The sequence below is a fragment of the Bubalus kerabau genome, chromosome 12 (genome assembly GCF_029407905.1).
Source record: "Bubalus kerabau isolate K-KA32 ecotype Philippines breed swamp buffalo chromosome 12, PCC_UOA_SB_1v2, whole genome shotgun sequence".
NCBI lineage: Eukaryota > Metazoa > Chordata > Mammalia > Artiodactyla > Bovidae > Bubalus > Bubalus kerabau.
The window spans coordinates 46,660,394-46,686,568 of NC_073635.1; the positions used below are offsets into that span (position 1 = coordinate 46,660,394).

Genomic DNA, 26,175 nt, shown 5'->3' on the forward strand with positions numbered 1-26,175 from the left:
GCTGCTGCTGAGTCACTTCAGTCATGTCCGACTCTGTGCAACCCCATAGACGGCAGCTCACCAGGCTCCCCCTGTCCCTGGGATTCTCCAGGCAAGAACACTGGAGTGGGTTGCCATTTCCTTCTCCAATGCATGAAAGTGAAAAGTGAAAGGGAAGTCACTCAGTCGTGTCCGACTCTTCGCGACTCCATGGACTGTAGCCCACCAGGCTCCTCCGCGCATGGGATTTTCCAGGCAAGAGTACTGGAGTGGGGTGCCATGGCCTTCTCCAATATATAATAATAGTATATGGCAAAAGCAAATTATATCTATTTATATAACTGATTATGAAATAATATATATATAATTTGCTGCTACTGCTGCTGCTTCAGTTGTGTCCGACTCTGTGCGACTCCATAGACAGCAGCCCAACAGGCTTCCCCGTCCCTGTAATTCTCAAGGCAAGAACACTAGAGTGGGTTGTCATTTCCTTCTCCAATGCATGAAAGTGAAGAGTGAAAGTGAAGTCCTCAGTCGTGTCCTACTCTTAGCAACCCCATGGACTGTAGCCTACCAGGCTCCTCCGTCCATGGGATTTTCCAGGCAAGAGTACTGGATCGGGGTGCCTTTGCCTTCTCCATATATAATTTGACTATATGCTATATTAATATATGAGTAGTATTCTGAAATTTTCAAAAATGAGATTATGAGAATATGTAAAACCTATGCAAAGTGTTCTGCATGTGTTCTCTGCTAAGATGCATTAGAAAATTATTACTAAAGTTATTAGTAAAAATTGGAGCTAAGATTTCAATACTTTTCAACTCAGCAATTCAAAATGCCCTTTTGGAAAAGATGCTTTGGTTTGTGAACATCAGCAGCTGAATTTTTCAAATGAAATTAGAAATGAAATGGTAGTTAATGCCAGTTGTAGATATATTTGAGACCCCTTTAACCCTTTATAGGATATGACATAAGAAGTTTGATTCATACATTTCAATTCCAGCTTGACTTGCTAATGCAATAGGAATGTACCTTTAGTTCAGCCCAATTGTCACAAGTCTTTTTAAGTCTCTTTTCAAGCACATATAAGCTATTAATATTTAATATTTGGTATAACTGATCCTGAATTTTCTGGATTAATTTTTGTGATAGGAAACAAGCTGGATGGCAGTTCACTTCTCTCTACTCTTTTGTTTTTAACAATAAAACATAGCTGCTAAGGAAACTGCCATCTTAATTCAGCAACATTCCTGTATATATTTCTTCTTCATCAGGAACAAACAATTAGTAACAAATGAAAGAGATCATTACATCAAGTGCCCTTTTAGATCACCCCAATTAAAACTTTAGTTTAGCTGTATTTTAATTCTAAGATACCAAATTCTAATTTTCTGCTCTGATTGCTCTTGTTGACTTATCTTTGAAAGATGTACTCTCTGTGCAATGTCTAGAGATTATTTAGCAAGATGCCAATGTTGGCACCACTTAATGTGTTGATTGGTTGTATTATCAGTAGCTGTTTAAAATAAATTACTATTAAACTATTATTGTCCTTGGCTGACAAAACACAATATTTTGGTGTTCTTTAAATATGAAACAATCATTATGAATAAACGTGTTGAATAGTGTTAAGCTGCAGTTCTAATTTGTGTAATTTTATATTAATATTTGTTGTAAATATAAAGTTGCTAAGAACATTTATGTTTATTGTTTCCTTCTGTTACATTGCTGTTAATGTCGCTAATGGTAGTACATTACTTATTCCTGCTGATTATGTCTGAAAAATATTAGCTTTAGGATCCAATACCCTCTAGGGACTACTTATAAGCTGTATAAAATTAAGTTTCATTCTTAGACTTTAAATCAGTGCACATCAGTAGGAGTCCAGTGTGAACAAAAATCTTCACTAGAGCTAAACTGATACATATGCAAAAAATATGTTATTGTCTGTGACAGCTCTTCTGCAAAAAATACGGAAAACCAATTAAATTTCAATGCAGCAGGGGACTGGGGAAAACAAAAGCAAGTAGTGTTCACAACATCTACAAATCACTGGGACACCATTTTAACCATCAGTGATAACAGTACTATCAGATTTGTGTAACTTCTGTAAATTTTCCAGGTAGATCATATGCAAAAGGTCACACGAAATGCTAGGTCTCATGTGGTCATGCGATATCAAGCAAAATTCTACCATGGCAATGTGATTTAATGTAAAAGAAACAAGGTTTAAAACATAAAATTTGTTCCCAAGGGGAGTTCAGTTCTCATGATGTTGAAGCTGGATAGTAACGATTCTTAAAAAAAAAATGCATTTTAAATTTAGTCTATGACACAGCAGTTATTAAAGATAGTGGTTGTTTGACCTCTGATTTCTTTTCTATATGCAGACATAATGCTTGTCATAATACAGAAGTATTTTTGCTTTCTAAAGTACTATGACATGTAAACAAATTTCTATCATTTTTCAGGGAATGAGTTTATAAACTACATTTATAAAGGACACATTAATCTAGCAATATGTCGACTATTTCTCTTGCCTAGGAAGTATAAATATCTGCCTGTATAGGAGACTTACAGTGATACGGATATGACAGAAGCATTTCTTAATTTACTAGTTAGATCCTAGAGGAAGAAAAGCTTACTTGGTACATATTTGTATTTTGTACAAATTTTAGAATTAGATGACATGTATGGCTCCATGAGTATCATTGAAACTCAGGTGACAAAATTTGTGTTCAGTAGTTTGCTATTTCTAATGAGAGTAAATAAGGAAATGGCAACCCAGTGTTTTTGCCTGGGAAATCCCATGGACAGAGGAGCCTGGCAGGTTGTAGTCCATGGGATCACATAGACTCTAGTATTCCTGCTTAGAAAATCCCATGGAAAGAGAGGACTGGCAGACTGTTGTCCATCGGGGAGCACAAGAGTTGGACACTATTGAGCAACGAAACAACAACAACAAACCCAGTTGGAGGAGATTTTTAGCCATTATCTAGTCTGGCTTAAACCTTTCAAAGATGAGAAAACCAAGGTCCAGAAGGAGGAGGTGACTTGTCTAAGGTCCCAAACGAGTAAGTTGACTAAAGCTAGGTCAGGACTACCCTGAGGTTTTTGGTTTTTCTTTTTTTCTTTGTTTGGTGTTTCATTCCGAAAAAGAATAGTGTGCCTTGAAGTTAGGAACTTTAAAAAATATGACAGAACAGTATCAACTAAAGCATTTTTGCCACTCTTGTGACAAAAGATACTATACTTGGTTTACTGTTATGGTTACTGAACTTCAAAGTTGATTAACGATGAATTCTCCATCAAAAGCACTTCTAGGTATCCTATACTGGATATTGGTATCTAGAGATGCTACAGGGAATGGAACTTCCTAAATGATTAAGAACAACAGAGGTGAAATGGGTCTTCTGTTATTCATAATAAACTCCTTGCAACTACATATGAGTTTCTGTTAATAAGTTGACTTTTGGCAAGTCCCTAAAGGATGGATGAGATTCAGAGAACTTTTGAATTGGTCAGTGTATAGAGGTACAGGGTGGGTGACATGTGAGGGAATGGAAGCTCTATGCCTCTTTCCAAATACATTGCCCTATACATTTCTCCCATCTGTTTATGAATTGTATTGGACAATTCACCCGCTCCTTCTCGACCTTGATTTATAATCTTTTATAATAAACCGGGTACATAAGTAACACGTTTTCCTAAGTTCAATGAGCTGCTTTAACAAATTAATTGGCAGGCATGGTGGGAATCTCCAGTCTGTAGCTGATTGGTCACAAGCACAAGGTTACAACCTGGACTTACAACTGGCAATGAAAGTGGGGGCAGGAAGCAGGTTTGTGAGGCTGAACTCTTAATCTATGAGATCTGATGCTATCTCTAAGCAGATCATGCCTGAACCAGGATAAAATGCAGGGCCCCCAGCTTAGGTCGCAGAATTGCTTGTAATGGGAAAAACTCTGACACTGGTAAATTAGAAGTATCAGAATTTAAGTAGTGTTAGAGTCGAGGAGACTCAAAGGAGTGTATTTCCTGCCCAAGGACATATTAAGATTATTCAGCAAATATTGTTGTTTAGTTGCTAAGTCATGCCCTACTTTTTTCAGGATCCAAAGGACTGTAACCCATCAGGCTCCTCTGTCCATAGGATTTTCCAGCAAGCATACTGGAGTGGGTTGCCATTTCCTTCTCCATGGTATCTTCCTGACCCAGGGATGGAAGCTGCATCTCCTGTATTAGTAAGGGAATTCTTTACTACTGAGTCACCAGGCAAGTCCTCAGTAAAATTAGTTTTACTATTAATATTTGTATTGTTGTTGTATATTATATAAATTAGTAAATATGATACAGAGTCCAGATTTTTAAGAGATTAATGCCACTCTCTTCATTACAGTAAACTGAGTTTAAAATACTGGCTTTGTTTTACTGTTTTTTCCATGATCTCTCATCACAAAATTGTTAATGGGACACAAAGGAGAAGATATAACATACTATGATTAAAGATAAAAAGATATAATATAAAAACCAATGTATCTGATGCTAGTGTACCCATATTTTGAAGTCATGTCTTATTTTATTGTTTATCTTTTTGAAAAGTTTCTTTCTAATTCTTTTATCAGTTAGAGAAGATTAGTAACTATATAACTAATTACTAGTACATATTTTATAATTAAAATACATATTAATAATGCAAATAAAAATGATTCATTTCTTTGAAATGTATAAGATATATTACTGGTCATGACTTTGAAATGTAAAGACTGGAATATGTATAATCAGAATATTTTGGTCAAATTATTTTTCATTGTCTTCCATTAAATATAGAAGTAAAGAATGCTTCTTAAATACCACAATCAGAATATGTTTATTTGTCAGACCATAGTGAACCAATCTCAGCCTTCTATTCATTGTGGTTTTAACATCCCTTTTAGATTTTCCTTGTTTGTTTAATACTTCCACATAGACAAACCAGAATGAACCAAACAGCTATCTTACTCCCCTTATGACACACATCCTTAGTGTTAATATCACTCCTCACTAAATTTTATATTCTCTACCTTATTTTTCCTTTCTACTTTTTATTTATTTAACTATAGTTTAAAATAATTTTTGTAAATAGGGTAATAAACAGCGCAACATATTTATTCCTAGTCTTATGTGCAAATGTATCCCAGTTATGATTTACAGCTTGAAAGCTCAGATTGAGAATAGTGGGTAAAATTCTCCTTTTAGTTTGTTCAAATGATAATCAATGATCGAAGGTGTCACATCCAGTAAATTGATACTAAAATTCTACTTTCCACACCTAAAATCTCATAGGGAGTTGTCCATGAACACGTTTGATTAAGGAAACCATAATGAAAGACTGTCCACATAGAAAAATAAAATAAAATTCCATATAATTTTTTTTAATTCTAAAAAGCAAAATCTAGAGTGAATTTAAATGTCACTAAAATGAAATTGCTGTTCTTTACTGACGATATCATTATTCCTTATGACTTCTAATTTATAAAAATATTCAAACTTTAAGAAAGAACAGTATAGTTCTAGGAATTAGCAAAAATCTGGTACCTAAAGATATACAGTATACACATATATTTCTATACTACATATATTTTTCTGTACTATATATAAAACATATTTTCTACACTATATATAATATATATATTTTAAAATACTAGCATATAGTATTTTTCTACAGGCCCTCTTTTAAAACACAAAGAAATACCATTTAAGAAAATTCAATTTTGATAATGTGTCATGGAAGGGACATCTACAGTAGCTATTAAAAATTCTTAATTTTAAAATTATCAAATTATACAATATCATGAAATCAAAGGATTGAATAATAGAACAATAACTCCTTAAATATTATTTTGAGTAGTTTTGGTTATTAATTCTAAGAAAAATAGAGTTTATGTGCATTAAATTTAAATATAACACAATATTTTAAAATAAAAAACATGCACAATAAACCTTTAATTTTAAACATGATATTGTATGATATAAAAATGCAAATACTTTCGACTCAATTATTTTTCATTGTCATTGTGATAAGTATCTTCAAAGGAAATATAGAGCTTTAAATTTACCACACCAAAAGAGTATTGCCATTTGAGACAGAAAGCAGAGAACCCCATTATACATAATTGAACTTACAAAGGAAATTGAGGTAGACAGAATGTAATTACCCAAATTAGAATTTGGACAGCAAACACATTTATACTGTATGCCCCATGAGTCAGAGTCATGACTGTTTAAATATTCTATACTATTCCTAGGATATTACTATAACTCAATATATGTAATAATAATAAAAGAGCTAGCAACTATGACCTCTTGCAAAATAATGTGAAACTATAACTGAACATAAATCTAGCATGTATGTCTGGCTTGTGTGTGTGTATGTGAGCATGTATATAAGTATGTATGAATGTATGTATGTATTGCCGTTTATTTTACTGTATATGGCACTTAGTAAGATTTTCAATATTTATTTTACCTTTCAAACATATATGTGCATGCACATATACTTGTATACAGGTATCAAATTCATACATATACATATGTAATATCTCATCTGTATATATCTATATGTGAAACTGAAGTGAACAAGCATAATTTATTTTAAATGAAATATTATTTCCTTTTTTGATGTGGACCATTTTTTAAGTCTTTGCTAAATTTGTTACAATATTGCTTTGGCTGTTTATGTTCTGATTTTTTGTCTGTGAGTCATGAGGGATCTTAGCTACTTGACCAGGGATCAAACCTGCACCCCCTTCATTGGAAGGCAAGGTCTTAACCACTGGACGTAGAGGGAAGTCCCTAAATGAAGCATTTTTATTGTGAGTGTTCTAACTTTGTCAGACCCAGAATCCTATGATTTAGGACTAGAAGAAATAATTTACTTTGACTTGACTCCTATCATCAACGCTTCCTAATATATCCTCTTAAGGCTGTTTGGAAAGCTAGAGAATATGTTATTTCCAGACATCTATTCAGTAAAAAATAATTTATCTAAAATTTGTACAATTTAAAACTGAAATTTTCTCTTTTCTTCTTCTTTTTTTCTTTAAAGAAATAATTATAATTTGAGGTGATGTAGATAACATTTCTGGGCTTCTCAAGTTGTGCTAGTGGTAAAGAGCCTGCCCACCAATGCAGGAGACATAAGAGATGTGGGTTAAATCTCTGGGTTCAGAAGATCTTGAGGAAGGCATGATAACCCACTCCAGTATACTTGCCTGGAGAATCCCATGGACAGAGAAGCCTGGAGTCCTATAGTCCATAGGGTTACATAGAGTCTGACCCAACTGAACCGATTTAGCATGCAAGCACACAAGCAGATAACATTTCTAGTCTGTGTATTACTGTCTATGGGTGGGTGGATAAACATTCTCAAACACAAAATTTGACTTAGTGATGTGGTTTTCACATAGAACGCAAGGGTCCCTGTGTAAATCTACTCTTCAGATGAGCAAACCAGTTTACACTAATGAATGTTTACACAGAAATGTTTTCTTTGCTGAAATTGAAATTAAATTATTATTTTCCCCATTAAAGAGGCTTTAGTTAGTGAATATACAGACACCTAAATGGAGAATTTTAAGTAAATGTTTAGCTTTATATTTGCTTCATATAGAATTTTATAAATATATATATGTACACACACACAGAACATACAAAAGAAACTTAATTGTTCCCTTACTTCTCAAAGTGTAAATTCAGAAATGTTGAGGGATATTTTTGAAAGCATTAATTTAACAAAAGAGAAGTGCACTAAGAACTTTAACTCAGAAAACAATAATGTGGGCTGAATTTATAAAAAAAGTTACATGTTTATTTTTAAATATAATCAGTTATTTGGCTATGATTACATTTAGGTTAGATTGATGATTTATTTCAATTACTGAGATATAAAACCTTAAAGTTGAATACAGTTCTGGAGATTCTAATTACATTAGTATTAAAAATGCCATATTAACAGATGAGAAGATATGTTACATTAAAGGCCTTCTGTTATGTCCTTAGAGAGGTAAATAAAATTAATTACATTTCTACTGGGAGAAAGTTTAATATGGTATGAAATGTGTACAGAAAAATACCAGTAAGGATTGAATGCTAGAACAAAGATTAAAAAAAAAAAAATACCACCAGAGTATCTGTAAGCATATTACTACCAGCTATTTTAAGTGTGGAGAAGTAGATGGCAAAAAGCTCCATCTGGGGTCCACATGATCACTTCATGTGTGGGCAAAAAATTATGTTTTCTTTTATCCCAAATGCTTATTATTTTGGCTCCATGTTCTATGTTAGTGTTAATGGTATTTTTTATTCATAATGTACTGTACATAAAATATACATCCTGAAGACTACATAGGAAATCTGTGGAAAGTTTTGTATGACTTTTTGAAGTCTATTCTTTGAAGAAATCCTATTAACTGAAATAAACTAATTTATGAAAGAAGGGATTTTTTGGATTCTTTTTCATTTAGACATATTTAAATGACTAAACATATCATTTCCTCACTGAAAGGCCAGCAGTTTAAAAACAGCTAAATATTTATTAGAACTGGTGTACTGTCTTTTAATGCATCAGACAAACTTAAACAACTAGATTCCTACTATTAATTGGCAATAAAGAGAACATTTAAGCAGAATGGTTTTTAAAAGGCCCAGGTCCTTTCATCTAAGTTTTTATTAAGATGTAGTATACACATTTGGGTATTTCTAACCAATTGAATTTGTGTATTAAGTTTAAAATATCAAACTGCTAGAAAAATTCATTATCATGGTTTTGTCAGTCTCAAGAATGGATTAAGCTGGAATAGTATGACTTTGGGAAAAATTGACAGCTGAATCCTCCATGTTCCTTTCTCCCAGAATGTGAAAAAGTCCTACCTGTATGTTAGTCAGAAGGGTCTCTATGGAAGACAATCCATCAGGAAACAGAAAAGGAGATGGGAATCCTGGAGGTAGTGGTTGTCCATGCCCAGTTAGAGAAAGTTTGTCAAGGCTGTCTCTCGCAGTTGGTGTGGAAAGCGGGGTCTCATCTGTGTGTGATTGAAACAAAAATATAGAACAAGTTACGCTTGTCTGTTTTTATTAGACCTCAGTAATGGCTTCCCTAGTGGTTTCCAGAACATTTATTGCAAATTGGTTCCTGCTATCAGGAGAAAATGCTTTCTGCTGAATTTTCTTTAATGAAAAAGCTGTGGAGATACAACAAGATAACATTAATGAGTAACTTTATAAGCCTTTTAAATGCAGTCTCTAATGAGACTGAGTTTACAGTGCCATAGAATCTTTTTAAAACAAATATTATCTCATATATAGTTGTGATAATATATTCAGGCTGACTTTATGGGCACCTTCCCAATTATCTCATTTTAGTTTATTCTGTTTGGATTGACAATAGGATATTTCAAGAGCTTCGTATAGGAGAAATGTTTTGTATCTTAGTGTTTCTTTCTCAATTAACCTGGAAGGGTTATATATATAAATGATTTGTTCAAATATATTCTTGAGTCTACAAACAAATACACAATTAAAAACTTTAATTCCATAACTAAAAAAAAAACACTGGAATCAAATACATTTTTCAGTAATTATAATTGAATTGTTCAATATCATTAAAACTAAAGATCTGGACCAGAGACATCATAGAGACTGAGACAGAACTGTGTTTGAGTGTCTCGTGTGGAGGTACAGATCAGCAGTGGACTGCCATTGGGTATGGCAGCAGACTTGGGTATGGCATAAGCCCTCTTGGAGGAGGTAGCCATTAACACCACCATAGAACTGCCAGAACTTATACAGGACTGGAAAATAGACTCTTGAAGGGTATAAACAGAACCTTGTGTGTACCAGGACCCAGAAGAAAGGAGCAGTGACCCCACAAGAGACTGACCCAGACTTGCCTGGGTGTGTCCAGGAGTCTCCAGGGGAGGCGTGGGTCTGTGGTGGCCTGCTCCAGGGTTGGAGGCACTGAGTGTATCAGTACATGCATGGGATCTTTTGAGAGGTCACCATTATCTTCATTACCTCAACCATAGTTTGAGCCCAGGAAAACAGCAGGGAGAGAACACAGCTTCATCCATCAACAAAAAATTGGATTAAAGATTTACTGAGCATGGCCCCGCCCATCAGAAGAAGACCCAGTTTCCCCCTCAGTTAGTCTCTCCCATCAGGAAGCTTCCATAAGCCTCTTTCCTTCTCCAACAGGAAACTAACAGTTCTATGAAGACCTACAAGACCTTTTAGAACTAACACACAAAAAAGATGTCCTTTTAATTATAGAGGACTGGAATGCAAAAGTAGGAAGTCAAGAAACACCTGGAGTGACAGGCAAATTTGGCCTTGGAATAAGGAATGAAGCAGGGCAAAAACTAATAGAGTTTTGCCAAGAAAATGCACTGGTCATAACAAACACCCTCTTCCAACAACACAAGACAAGACTCTATACATGGACATCATCAGATGGTCAACACTGAAATCAGATTAATTATATTCTTTGCAGCCAAAGATGGAGAAGCTCTATACAGTCAGCAAAAACAAGACTGGGAGCTGACTGTGGTTCAGATCATGAACTCCTTATTGCCAAATTCAGACTTAAATTGAAGAAAGTAGGGAAAACCACTAGACATTCAAGTATGACCTAAATCAAATCCCTTATGATTATACAATGGAAATGAGAAATAGATTTAAGGGACTAGATTTGATAGACAGAGTGCCTTATGACCTATGGATGGAGGTTCGTGACATTGTACAGGAGACAGGGATCAAGACCATCCCCATGGAAAAGAAATGCAAAAAAGCAAAATGGCTGTCCGGGGAGGCCTTACAAATAGCTGTGAAAGGAAGTGAAGTGAAAAGCAAAGGAAAAAGGAAAGACATAAGGATCTGAATGCAGAGTTCCAAAGAATAGCAAGGAGAGATAAGAATGCCTTCTTCAGCGATCAATGTAAAGAAATAGAGGAAAACAACAGAATGGGAAAGACTAGGGATCTCTTCAAAAAAATCAGAGATACCAAAGGAATATTTCATGCAAAGATGGGCTCAATAAAGGACAGAAATGGTATGGACCTAACAAAAGCAGAAGATATTAAGAAGAGATGGCAAGAATACACAGAAGAACTGTACAAAAAAGATCTTCACGACCCAGATAATCACGATGGTGTGATCACTGACCTGGAGCCAGACATCCTGGAATGTGAAGTCAAGTGGGCCTTAGAAAGCATCACTACGAACAAAGCTAGTGGAGGTGATGGAATTCCAGTTGAGCTATTCCAAATCCTGAAAGATGATGCTGTGAAAGTGCTGCACTCAATATGCCAGCAAATTTGGGAAACTCAGCAGTGGCCACAGGACTGGAAAAGGTCAGTTTTCATTCCAATCCCAAAGAAAGGCAATGCCAAAGAATGCTCAAACTACCGCACAATTGCACTCATCTCACACGCTAGTAAAGTAATGCTCAAAATTCTCCAAGCCAGGCTTCAGCAATATGTGAACCGTGAACTTCCTGATGTTCAAGCTGGTTTTAGAAAAGGCAGAGGAACCAGAGATGAAATTGCAAACATCCACTGGATCATGGAAAAAGCAAGAGAGTTCCAGAAAAACATCTATTTCTGCTTTATTGACTATGCCAAAGCCTTTGACTGCGTGGATCACAATAAACTGTGGAAAATTCTGAAAGAGATGGGAATACAGGACCACCTGATCTGCCTCTTGAGAAATCTGCATGCAGGTCAGGAAGCAACAGTTAGAAGTGGACATGGAACAATAAACTGGTTCCAAATATGAAAAGGAGTAAGTCAAGGCTGTATATTGTCACCCTGCTTATTTAACTTATATGCAGAGTACATCATGAGAAACACTGGGCTGGAAGAAACACAAGCTGGAATCAAGATTGCTGGGAGAAATATCAATAACCTCAGATATGCAGATGACACCACCCTTGTGGCAGAAAGTGAAGAGGAACTAAAAAGCCTCTTGATGAAAGTGAAAGTGGAGAGTGAGAAAGTTGGCTTAAAGCTCAACATTCAGAAAACGAAGATCTTGGCATCCGGTACCATCACTTCATGCGAAATAGATGGGGAAACAGTGGAAAGAGTGTCAGACTTTATTTTTCTGGGCTCCAAAACCACTGCAGATGGTGACTGCAGCCATGAAATTAAAAGACGCTTGCTCCTTGGAAGGAAAGTTGTGACCAACCTAGATAGCATATTGAAAAGCAGAGACATTACTTTGCCAACAAAGGTCCATCTAGTCAAGGCTATGGTTTTTCCTGTGGTCATGTATGGATGTGAGAGTTGGACTGTGAAGAAGGCTGAGCGCTGAAGAATTCATGCTTTTGAACTGTGGTGTTGGAGAAGTCTCTTGAGAGTCCCTTGGACTGCAAGGAGATCCAACCAGTCCATTCTGAAGGAGATCAGCCCTGGGATTTCTTTGGAAGGAATGATGCTAAAGCTGAACCTCCAGTACTTTGGCCACCTCAAGCGAAGAGTTGACTCATTGGAAAAGACTCTGATGCTGGGAGGGATTGGGGGCAGGAGGAGAAGGGGACGACAGAGGTTGAGATGGCTGGATGGTATCACTGACTCGATGGACGTGAGTCTCGGTGAACTCCGGGAGTTGGTGATGGACAGGGAGGCCTGGCGTGCTGCAATTCATGGGGCTGCAAAGAGTTGGACATGACTGAGTGACTGAACTGAATTGAACTGAACCAATCTCATCACATGGTCCACAGCCTTGTCTAACTCAATGAAACTATGAGCCATGCCGTGTAGGGCAACCCAAGATGAACAAGTTATGGTGGAGAGTTCCGACAAAACGCAGTCCACTGGAGAAGGGAATGGCAAACCACTTCAGTAGTCTTGTCTTGAGAACCCCATGAACAGGATGAAAGGCAAAAAGATAGAACACTGAAAGATGAACTCCCCAGGTTGGTAGGTGCCCAATATGCTACTGGAGATCAGTGGAGAAATAACTCCAGAAAGAATGAAGAGACAGAGCCAAAGCAAAAACAAAACCCAGTTGTGGATATGACTAGAGATGGAAGTAAAGTCTGAAGCTGTAAAGAGCAATATTGCATAGGAACCTGGAATGTTAGGTCCATAAATCAAGGCAAATTGGAAGTGGTCAAACAGGAGATGGCAAGAGTGAACATCAACATTTTAGGAATTGGTGAACTAAAATGGATTAGAAAGAGTGAATTTAACTCAGATGACAATTATATCTACTATTGTGGGAAAGAATCCCTTAGAAGAAATGGAGTAGCCATCATAGTCAACAAAAGAGTCCAAAATGCAAAATGATCCCTGTTTGTTTCCAAGGCAAACCATCCAATATCACCGTAATTCAAGTCTATGCCCCTCCCAGTAATGCTGAAGTTGAATGGTTCTACGAAGACCTACAAGACCGTCTAGAACTAACATCCAAAAAAGATGTCCTTTTCATCATAGGGGACTGGAATGCTAAAGTAAGAAGTCAAGAAACACCTGGAGTAACAGGCAAATTTGGCCTTGGAGTGCAGAATGAAGCAGGGGAAAGGCTAATAGACTTTTGCCAACAAAACGCACTGGTCATAGCAAACACCCACTTCCAACAACACAAGAGAAGACTCTACACATATACATTACCAGATGGTCAATACCATAATCAGATTAATTATATTCTTTGCAGCCAAAGATGGAGAAGCTCTATACAGTCAGCAAAAACAAGACCAGGAGCTGACTGTGGCTCAGATCATGAACTCCTTACTGCCAAATTCAGACTTAAATGGAAGAAAGTAGGGGAAACCACTAAAGCATTCAGATATGACCTAAATCAAATCCCTTACGATTATACAGTGTAAATAAGAAATAGATTCAAGGGATTAGATCCGATAGACAGAGTGCTTGAAGAACTATGGATGGAGGTTCAAGAAAAAGAAATGCAAAAAACAAAATGGCTGTTTGAGGAGGTCTTAAAAATAGCTGTGAAAAGACGAGAAGCAAAAAGCAAAGGAGAAAAGGAAAGATAAAACCATTTAAATGCACAGTTCCAAAGAATAGCAAGGAGGGATAAGAAGGCCTTCCTCAGTGATCAATGCAAAGAAACAGAGGAAAAAAATAGAATGGGAAACTAGAGATGTCTTCAGGAAAATTAGAGATACCAAGGGAACATTTCATGCAAAGATGGGCTCAATAAAGGACAGAAATGGTAGAGACCTAACAGAAGCAGAAGATATTAAGAAGAGGTGGCAAGAATACACAGAGTTCAATTCAATTCAGTCGCTTAGTCGTGTCCGACTCTTTGTGACCCCATGAACCACAGCACATGAAGCCTCCCTGTCCATCACCAACTGCCGGAGTCTACCCAAACCCATGTCCATTGAGTTTGTGATGCATCCAACCATCTCATCCTCTGTTGTCCCCTTCTCCTCCTGCCCTCAATCTTTCCCCAGCATCAGGGTCTTTTCAGATGAGTCAGCTCTTTCATGAGGTGGCCAAAGTACTGGAGCTTCAGCTTCAACATCAGACCTTCCAATGAACACCCAGGACTGACCTCCTTTAGGATGGACCAGTTGGATCTCCTTGAAGTCCAAGGGATTCTCAAGAGTCTTCTCCAACACCACAGTTCAAAAGCATCAATTCTTTGGCACTCAGCTCTCTTTGCAGTCCAACTCTCACATCCATACACAGAACTATACAAAAAAGATCTCATGACCCAGATAATCATGATGGCTTGATCACTCACCTAGAGCCAGACATCCTGGAATGCAAAGTCAAGTGGGCCTTAGGAAGCATCACTATGAACAAGGCTAGTGGAGGTGATGGAATTCCAGTTGAGGTATTTCAAATCCTAAAAGATGATGCTGTGAAAGTGCTGCACTCAATATGCCAGCAAATTTGGAAAACTCAGCAGTGGTTTCAGGACTAGAAAAGGTCAGTTTTCATTCCTATGCCTAAGAAAAGCAATGCCAAAGAATGTTCAAACTACTGCACAATTGCACTCATCTCACACAATAGCAAAGTAATGCTCAAAATTCTCCAAGCCAAGCTACAACATCATGTGAACCTTGAACTTCCAGATGTTCAAGTTGGTTTTAAAAATGGCAGAGCAACCAGATATCAAATTGCCAACATCCATTGCATCATCAAAATAAGCAAGAGAGTTCCAGAAAAACATCTATTTCTGCTTTATTGACCATTCCAAAGACTTTGACTATGTGGATCACAACAAACTGTGGAAAATTCTGAAAGAGATGGGAACACCTGACCTCCTTCTTGAGAAATCTGTATGCAGGTCAGGAAGCAACCTTTAGAACTGGACATGGAAAAACAGACTGGTTCCAAATAGGGAAAGGAGTACATCAAGGCTGTACATAGTCACCCTGCCTCTTTAACTTATATGAAGAGTACATCATGAGAAAAGCTTGGCTGAAGCACAATTTCTGGGAATCAAGCATTGCTGGAATCAAGATTGCTGGGAGAAATATCAATAACCTCAGATATGCAGGTGACACCACCCTTTTTGCAGAAAGGGAGGAGAACTAAAGAGCCTCTACAAAAGTGAAAGAGGAGAGTGAAAAAGTTGGCTTAAAGCTCAACATTCAGAAAACAAAGATCAAGGCATCCAGTCCCATCACCTCAGGGCAAATAGATGGGGAAACAGTGGAAACAGTGACAGACTTTATTTTGGGGGGCTCCAAAGTCACTGCAGATGATGATTGCAGTCATGAAATTAAAAGATGCTTACTCCTTGGAAGAAAAGTTATGACCAACCTAGATAACATATTAAAAAGCAGAGATATTACTTTGCCAACAAAGGTTCGTCTAGTCAAGGCTATGGTTTTTTTCAGTAGTCATGTATGCATGTGAGATTTGGACTATAAAGAAAGCTGAGCACTGAAATATTGATGCTTTTGAACTATGGTGTTGAAGAACACTCTGGAGAGTCCCTTGGAATGCAAGGAGATCCAACCAGTCCATCCTAAAGGAGACCAGTCCTGAGTGTTCATTGGAAGGACTGATGCTGAAGCTGAAACTCAATACTGTGGCTACCTGATGCAATGAACTGACTCATTTGAAAAAACCCTGATGCTGGGAAAGATTGAAGGTGGGGGGCGAAGGGGACAACAGAGGATGAGATGATTGGATGGCATCACTGACTCAATGGACATGAGTTTGAGTATACACCAGGAGTTGGTGATGGACAGGGAGGCCTCGTGTGCTGCAACCATGGGATCGCAAAGGCTTGAACACGACTGAGCAAGTGCACAACTGAACTGAATTCACTTTGACCCTTGAATATCTCTCACCTTGGAGCTTCCCAGGTGTCTGTAGTGGTAAAGAACTTGCCTGCCAATGCAGGAGACTCAGGAGATTTAAGTTCAATCTCAGGTCAGGGTGGTCCCCTGGAGGAGAGTGTGACAACCCACTCCAGTATTATTGCCTGGAGAATACCATGGACAGAGGAACCTGGTGGACTACAGTCTATGGGTCACAAAAAGTCAGACATGACTGAAGTGACTTAGCATGCATGCACACACCTCTCACCTCATATTGAAAAATAAGTTTTTTAAACATGTAAAAGGGGTCTAAAGAAAAGAAAAGAAAATACTGACAGTGAAAACAACATTTCAAAACTCAACTATAATACCCTCTAAAATAAATTAGCCTTTATTTTGTTTATTGAGTATTCTCCCAAGTTGTAAGCAACTCAGAGCAATGTCCAGATACAAATTCTTTTTACTCTCACATGAAACCTTCTTATTTAATTCTTTACTATTTAAATGTTTTTACATAGATGGATACTTGTTATGGCTTATTTTAGCTTATTATATCACAGAGAAAATTTTATTCAGGGCAGGATTCTCAATTTTATAAATATTTTCATATTTCACCCCAGGAAAATTAATCAGAGCAATATATTTGCACAGTCCTGATAGTATCTCTCAATTTTTCAACTGGCTAAAAACTTCAGTACATTTGCCTTTATGCTTATAATTTGATTCCACTCTCCTGAATCATTTCTTTATTTTTCATTACACCATCTAACCACACAACACTTTTTTCAATTACCTCTCTCTGGGGCAGAAACATTCTGGAAGTCATTGCATTTCTGTCTCTAACTAATGTCAGGACAAGTTAAATTCATTTCCCTTCACCTTTCCACACTTCCAGTTAATGAACCAAAAGGGAAGAAAGGTTGGGGAGGGTAGTGATAGATACAAGGCCTTCTTTTAACTATGCTTCTCTCATACACACTCACTCCTCTGCAGTTTCTCCTTCTACTCTCTTCTTTGTTAACTGCCTGACAGATGATCTGAAGCAGCAGGTACTAGAAGGAGAAACAGAGTAAGCAGTCTGAGTAGGGCTCATTGTGTTTTTTGTATGTGTGTGTGTGTGTTTTTGTTTTTTTTTTCTCTCACATTTATCAACAGAGTTAAAGAAATGCCACAGTGCAGGGGTAGGGATACTGAATAGCTAATACTATCAAGGTGATCTTGGACACCATTTACCTAGCTGTCATAAATTACTTCTCCAGACCAAGGCTGCTAGTGTTTTTTCATAATAGCTCTATAAAGGCACTAGTTAAACATCTATGTGCATGTGAACTTGTTTAAGAATGAAGAGCTATATTTTTTGATCAACATCACCTTAGCTGTCACATGCTAAAGAAAATGTGGCTTAATAGATCATGAGGATAATAATTGCTTGTCTCTTGAAGAAAGACATAGAACCAACCACCTGTGTTTGCTTTCAGCTTTAGAGTCAATGACTCCACAATTCTTAAAGGTTGTCCAAGCAAACGGCATCAAATGTATGTACACACACACACACACGTTTGACATAAGTTCCAACAATCCCTTGACTAGTTGATTTAACTTCAATATGTTTATGCTTGACTGTGTTTGGCTACTCTGTGAGTTAATTCATTAATTACTCATGGTATACACATTTATAAATGTATCTGTTTAATATTATCAACATCTTCTTAAACAATGTGATAGACACTGGAGATATAATGTTAAAAAAATTAAATATGAAAGCTTTAAGAGCTTATCTAGACCCTAGTGACTGATTTCAGTTGAAAAGTAGCTAAGTCTCACAGTTAGTAAAACATTTTGTTTTCCATCATTATTCTGTTACCCACTCCATTATCCTCCCAGGATTAAAATTGTTCCTTGTTTATGTGTAAATGTATGTGGTGTGTGTGTGTGTGTCTTTTTTCCCCCGGCAGTTGCCTCAGTGGAATGCTTGTCTTGATCTTCATGGTTTAAGGTAAGTGTAAATAGACTCATTTAGTATAGAGATAATTGATCAGATACATTTACTTATCATTTTATATAGCAGAGATATTTCATAAAGCCACTTTAACTCAATCAAATTTAAGGCACGACAGCTAAAGAAATGAAAAAGAGTGATTCTTAAGATCAATATACATATTTGAAAAGACAAACTAATCAGAGATCAAACAAAACAAAAATATTCCTTTGGGCTTCAAGACCCTACTATCAGAGAAAAAGTTGTCATCTTGTGGCAATTAACAGAAAGTCTCAGTCTTACTACAAGAATAGCAAAATTGGGAACACAGTTATTTGTTTTGAAATAAAAGTGACCTTTGATATCCTAAATGTTTTAAAAAAGATTAAAGCAAAAATTTGAGAGGCCAGACAATGTAGAAGAGTTTTGACATGACATAATCTCCACTGACTTCAAATAGTGAATGACAATGAAGCACAGATTGACGAAACACCTAATTTAATACATCTGTATATTTTAAAAGTTTTACCTTTAAAAGAAAGTTAGCTTGTCAGATGCTAAGCTCTTCGAATTTTTACGACATTTGATAATGTAACCTCTGTTTTTATGCTCTTAATATCATGCTTTTAAAATTCTGGAAAAGTTGCAAGAACTGAACAAAGAATCCCTATGTACTTCTGTGGTGGATGGAATGGTAGCCATCCCCACCCGCCACCCCCTACCCCCTGCCGAAACTATATGTCCACCCCCAATCCCTAGATCCCAGTAATTCTAGTTTATTTGGAAAGAGGGGTTTTACAGGCATGATTAAGTTAAGAACCTTGAGATGAGATCATTGTGATATGGAATGGGTCCTAGGTGTCTCAGTGGTAAAGAATCTGCCTGCCAATCAGGAGACACAGGAAACTTAAGTTCCACCCCTGGGTGGCAAAAATTCCCTGGAGAAGGAAATGACAATCCACTACAGTATTCTTGCCTGGAGAATCCCATGGACAGAGGATCCTGGTTGGCTACAGCCCAGGGACTTGCAAAGAGTCAGCCATGACTGAGCTACTAAACAGCAGCAGCAAATCCAATGACAAATATCCTTATAAGAGAAAGGCAGAAGGAGATTTGAGAGAGAGAGAGAGAAGAGAGCCACAGAAAAAAAGAGGAGGCAGAGTGGAGATGCAGACAGTGTTCAGAATCTGGGGTGACAGTCAAGGAATTCTGACAGCAGAAGTTAGAAGAGGTAAAGAATAGATTCTCCTTTTTAGCCTCTTGGAGGGAGTTCATCCATATTAATACCTTGATTTTACACTCCTGGCCTCCAGAACTATGGCAAAATAAAACTTTTTATTATTTTATTGTGGTAACTTCTTAAACCAGTCCTTGGAAAACTAATTGAATTCCTCCCTCAGATTCAATATTTACATTTTGCCGTATTTAGTCTTTATTTCTCTGTCTCTCTCCCTCTCTTGCTCTGTGCATGTGTACATATGTCTGAACCATCTTCTCTGTTTAATCATTAAGACTTCACTGCATATTTCACAGGTACAAAGACATAATTTTTGTAACCTCAGTACAAAATCAGAAAGAAAAACACACAGAACATAATATTGGTCCACCAATAGTCTGTATTCCAATTTCATTACCTGAGATGTTTTACTATAAAGACTTAATAAATAAATATTTTAACTGACTTGACAAATACTTGGGAAGTATTTTCTCTGGGCATGTGGTAGGGTTAAGGTTAGGGACAGCCTACAGGATGGCTCTGGTGATTCCTCCATCCTGTTATTCATATCTTGTATAGAACCTTCCCCTTAGTCTGAGTTAGACCTAACAAAGAGAATAAAGCAAATGTGATGGAATGTTACCTCTAGGATTCAGTTGTAAAATGTCTGTCATTTCCATTTCTCTCTCTCCCTTTCCTGACATTCTTGTCATGGAAGAACCAGATATAATGTCGTGAGGCAGTCCTGTGCCAAGACACAGGACAAGAGACATAGGGCTGTGAAAACCACATGAGATGACTTGAAAATAAATCCCCCCTGCCCAGTCAGTCCCTTACATGAGGCTGCAGCCCCAAACTCATAAGACCTTAAACCAGAGGCATCCAGCTAAGTTGTACCAGGTCTGTGATCCATAGAGACTGTGAGATTTCAAATGTTTGCTGGTTTTAGCCAGTAAGTTTTGGTGCAGTTTGTTCCACAGCTTTAGGTAACTAAAACAGTGCATACAATTTTCTGAATACATTAGTGTATAAAATAAAAATAATTTAGTGTCCAGTTAGTATCAGCTATTTTGAACATGTGACAACTTCTTCAGGTTTTGATTTTTTCAGTTTTTAAAAAACTGGCAGGTTGACTGAGACAAACTCTAGTATCACTCAAGTCTAATGTTACACATTCTCTATTATTTCTTTTTTTTTTAATTTTATTTTATTTTTAAACTTTACATAATTGTATTAGTTTTGCCAAATATCAAAATGAATCCACCACAGGTATACATGTGTTCCCCATCCTGAACCCTCCTCCCTCCTCCCTCCCCATACCATCCCTCTGGGTCGTCCCAGTGCACCAGCCCCAAGCATCCAGTATCGTGCATTGAACCTGGACTGGCAACTCGTTTCATACATGATATTTTATGTTTCTATTATTTCTTATAAGAAATCATTGTGCTCAGTCACTCAGTCACATCAGAATCTTTGCCACCCTATGGACTGTAGCCTGCCAGGCTCCTCTGTCTATGGGATTTTCTAGGCAAGAATATAGGAATGGGTTGCCATTGTCCTCCCAACCCAGGGATCTCCTGCAACCTGGGAAGCCCCATAAGAAATCATAAAATTAGTTAAGTGGAAATTTCACTTATATCAATTGGAGAGTGAAATGGATCCATTTAGAGGCTGAATTACACTATCTTAATTCTAAATTCCACAGGCTTATGGATATAAAAAATTCACAAACAGAAACACAAAATTTCACAGAAAGCTACTGATTATACTCAGATGACAAATGTCATTTTATAAAAAGTCATTTTATCTTGCTTCATTTTATAGAATTTTACAATTTGATAAGTTTTATTGAATTAAAAAAAAATTTATAAGTCACTCACAACAGTGAAGATGGCAAATCAGATGCAATGACAAGTATATCTTCTTAGGAATAAAGTAAGTACTTTTGAAACCTGAATTAACTGGGGCACAATTTTTTTAAGTACTCTACATCTTGTAAGGGCCAGCAGTTATGCCAATTCTCTTAAGAATTGTTGGCTTTAAAGTCCTAAGAAACAGTGCTTATTAAATTTAAAGTATCCGTGTATTTTATGGGCTTCCCAGGTGGTGGTAGAGCTAAGGAACCCGTCTGCCAATGCAGGAGACATAAGGGACATGGGTTCAGTCCCTGGGTTGGGAAGACCTCCTGGAGGAAAGCATGACATCCCACTCTAGTACTCTTGCCTGGAGAATCCCATGGACAGGAGAGCTTGGTGGGCTACAGTCATAGGGTCGCAAAGATTCAGACAAGATTGAAGTGACTTAGCATGCACATATCGTTGTATTTTAATTTAGTCACAGGGAACTACAGTGGTTTTCTAAAGCAAAATAAAACAGCAAATATTATAAATTAACAAATTTCATCTTTTAACTGGAAAAAACTGCTAATTACATTTTAATAATTATATAACATATACTGACAATTATTAATATAACAACACAAAAGCAATTGATGCCAATTAGAATATAATGCATAATATAAAGGGAAAGTAAAAAAGAGAAGAAAATATTTTAAAACTCCAAAAAGAGTGAAGTATAAAAAATGATACTTCATCTCATGATTCTTCTCATATTGTAAGTCACTTACCAATAAATGAGTATCACTAAGATTGATGCTTCTGTAAGACAGGCTTTTTTATTTCCAATCTTATCACTCGTAACAAGTTAGCAGGATATCCTAAGGAACAATGTCGTTTGAAAAAATAATGGGCCTCCACTTTTAAAATGTTTTCTTTCCTGTTAATAAAGTCTAACTCAGTTGTTATTTTCATAACCAATCCCTCTGGGTTTGAATTATATATTCTCTTTCAAGTTTGTGTGTGTGTGTCTTTTCTCTGGTATCTTTTATTATACCATAAATTCCAAGTAGAAGAAAACTCATTCACTTTTAGAAAACCATACATTTCACAGTAGTCACATTTATTCATGTTCATGTAAAATAGATAGCAGCATTATTAAAATGGAAAAAATCTCCATATTTAATGTTTACAAGTGATCTGAAAACTTGCATTAACATGTTATATTTCTATAATTGTTAAGTAAAAAATGTTGATAAAAGTTGTGGTGAACATGGTACTTTCTATAAAGAAATGAATATTTATTTATAGAAATACAAACTTTTTTGTCATTTTGACAAATTCCCATTCAATTGTATATTAAAGTTATATTTATTGGGGTTTTTGTAAACTCATCAGCCACATTATTCAACTGGAGTAGCAGCATGAATAATCTAAAAAAGTAAGGATTGGTGTTTAAAAATTTTTTGAAATTTATTTCCAAACATAAAACATAGTCGTTTAAATTGAGCTCAACAATAGCTCAATGGTGGTTTATTCCTACTCAAGGCACTCTGGAGTTAATTTGACAATAGGAACTAATCATTCTGATACCAGGATGTAATCTTAAAAACTGGTTACAAACTTTCATATATCTACTCCAGTTCTTATAAAAATCCAGGGATATCATGAAATAAGACTTACCTCCTGTTTTAAATTTTTAGCCCACTTTTCAAAGTCTGGATTTAAAATTACTCCATTTTTTTTACATAAAATTTTCACCATAATATAATTATTGTAAAATGAAAAGTAACCCAGGCTAGATTCAGAAAGTGTAAATTTAAGTCCTTGGCTCTACCAAATATTAGCAAATAATAGAGGAAGATTTCATCTCTTATGTTCTTTAAGGTTCATTTGGTCTGTTTACTAAAAAGATGACCGCAAACTCAATGGATTATAGTTCAAATCCAATTAGATTATGTATGTGAAAGTGCCTTGTGAAACAGAAAATGCTAACAGACATAAAGTACTAATAATTAAGAAATAACTAAATTTATTACAAATTTCTTTTTGTAAACTTAGCTTCAATGTGCCATGGAGGGGATGCTAATATGCTACCATGAGCCATAAGCCTGTGTTTTCTATATTATTTCTCTCTAATGAGGCTTGTGATGATGAAAAATCATGTTGGTAGTAAAATTATTACTATATATTATTACAGTTGCCATAGACAAACTAACCCTATGTTAGCTCAGTGAACAGCTAAAATTGACTATGATAGAAGTAACTTGAGAAAGGGCCAAAGTTTATCAATTTCTCTTCAGGCACAGATCCTAAAAAAAAAAATCAGTAGAATGACTTACAAAAAAAAGAAGACAGTACAGATTTTGGAGAAACTGACCAAAAAGCATTAACAAACTTAAAAGGCTACTTGGATATATTGAAGCAGTATTGCAACTCTGGATTTCACTTTTGTGTAAATGAAAGAGAACTTTTAATACGCGAAGGAAATCATTGTAAGTGCATGTTTGGCATTATGATGGAGTGCTAAGAAATATACCAAACTCAGAACTCTGCCTAATTTAATGCATGAAGTATTTATTACACACATATGCAACTATCATATTTATCAGTAGTTCTTTGAGAAGCTGACAAAATTTAGGGACCACTCTTAAGGGAGAAAATAGAACATATATATATATATATAAACTTCAGCTCTCTAACACAGAGTAATAACTTAATGTCTTTTGATAGAGTATGTGAATGAGATGAGATGAGTTGAGGCAAAAGGCAAAAGCTGAAATGAGAAGGATATATTCTCTGCTTACTCCATCCAGGAGAGTAAAACTAAAAAAAAAAAAATACTTTCTACTGGGAAACCATGCTCTTGATTACAATGCAATTTCATAGACATTATCTTGGATTAAGAGGGAGCTCTAGGAAGAAGATAAAAAAAATACATGCAATTATAATCTCAGTAAGGTTATGTGCCAAAATGGCATCTAGTGGTTATTTAGAAAAAGAAGAGATTATATTTAGATGATGCAAATTGAGAGCAGTGTGAAGAAAAGCAAAATTTTCATGAGAGTAAGCACATACACCCAAGGCTGATTCATGTTGATGTATGGCAAAAACCACCACAATATTGTAAAGTAATTAGCCTCCAGTTAAAATTAATAAAAAAGAAATGGGCATTGAATACTGGGAAATATTTAAACAGGGGGCAGTGAAAGGGTTGTATGAGGAAACCAGGCAGGGATAACAGTTCAAGGAAAACAGGGATCCTAAGTGGCCTAAAACCTTTGTATATTTAAAGGGAAAGTCTATTTTCTACCATTATTCTCAAAAGAGAGTCTTTAACTTTTTGCTATTCTGTATTTGTATTTCAAAATCTATGTATGGAGGAAATACTCAATCAAGCTATATATTAATTTAAATTTCCAAACTTGGTCTAGATAGCAAACTTACCATTGTCCTTGGCGATTGAGAAGCTGAAACTAAAATACTCAAGTATCTGTCCATAGATTTTTGCTTCCCACAAACTGGAATTTATTGACAAAATACAATGGTTCAGTTCAGTTCAGTTCAGTTCAGTCGCTCAGTTGTGTCCGACTCTTTGCGACCCCATGAATCACAGCACGCCAGGCCTCCCTGTCCATCACTAGCTCCCGGAGTTCACTCAGACTCACGTCCATCGAGTCAGTGATGCCATCCAGTCATCTCATCCTCTGTTGTCCCCTTCTCCTCCTGCCCCCAATCCTTCCCAGCACCAAGCATTAAACACACACACACACACACAAACTGATTTAGCTTATAAATATTTTGGGTGGGTTTTACCCCTGCTTGTTTCTTAAAGTCTTAAACTGTTAGCATGTTCATGAAAGAGCTGGAGTAGCTTATGCAGAAAAAACCCAACTAATTTACCTTTCTTCTTTTCTATGACCCTGTAGGTTTAACCTCACTGCTAATACTTCAAGTGAATATGGGAAAGCATTTATTGAAAACTGCATAGCAGACACGGTTACATTTCCTAGGTTGATGTTTTGCATATCTGCACAGTAGGGCCATTAAGGGTTCTAAGAGCACAACGGAAACAATCATAACATTTGTTTTTAGATGATTGACTCAGGACATGTACACCAGGCTTTATATAGAAACTGTTTTTGTTTTATTAAGGGACTGTTTGCCTGTTAGTGATAACATCATTAAAAATAAATGAAAGGGGGCTGGTAGAATGCTTCCCAAAAGCAGAAACCTAATTAAAGGTGATATGCCGGCTTGGAGGCTTTTTTCAGGACTCAGAAATAGAACAAGGTTAGTTCTTTCTCATTTTATAAGGCCCAAAGAAGACTTCACAGGAAAACATCACTTCTGATCTAATTTTCTATTTCTGTGTACTTTAATAATCTACTTTACAGTCTGTGCTTGCCCATAGAAAGTGAACTAGTTTTGTTTCTACAGAGAGCTTCTTCATCATGTCATATCTCATGAAAAGAAAATCTGATGGTTCAGCTTGAACGAAAAATGCACTCTCCTTTTAAAGCAAATTTTGTAGGTTATAATATATGAAGTTATAGTAGCTGAAATAATGCACACACATACATTTCATACCCCTAAAAGACCACTTTTGAGAGTCTAAGTTAATGGTAAAAAATATTTCAAAATCGTGGTTTATAATTTCAGAAAGAAAAAAAAAAGTAGATCCTTTCATTTTAAGGGGTGGAGTTACTCTAATTTCATGGATGGTGGAAAAAGCAGGAAACTGCATTGCCTTGATAACTCTGCCCTTATTGTGCTGTGACCTTGGCCAATTTACTTAAATTTTCATCTGCCAAAAATGAGTTTCTGAAATGTGCTTTGAGAATTTTCAGGGGGTGGGGAGAGAATTTGTCACATAAACCCA

General features: G+C 36.3%; 1 protein-coding gene across 1 annotated transcript in view; it reads right to left on the reverse strand.

Moving 5' to 3' along the window:
• Nucleotides 1–26,175, reverse strand: part of DACH1 (dachshund family transcription factor 1) — a 477,329-nt gene that overhangs the window by 45,398 nt on the left and 405,756 nt on the right. The window contains exon 7 of the mRNA XM_055542628.1: nucleotides 8,893–9,044. Within this exon, the coding sequence (XP_055398603.1) occupies nucleotides 8,893–9,044 (152 nt within the window). The remainder of the gene's footprint in view (nucleotides 1–8,892; nucleotides 9,045–26,175) is intronic.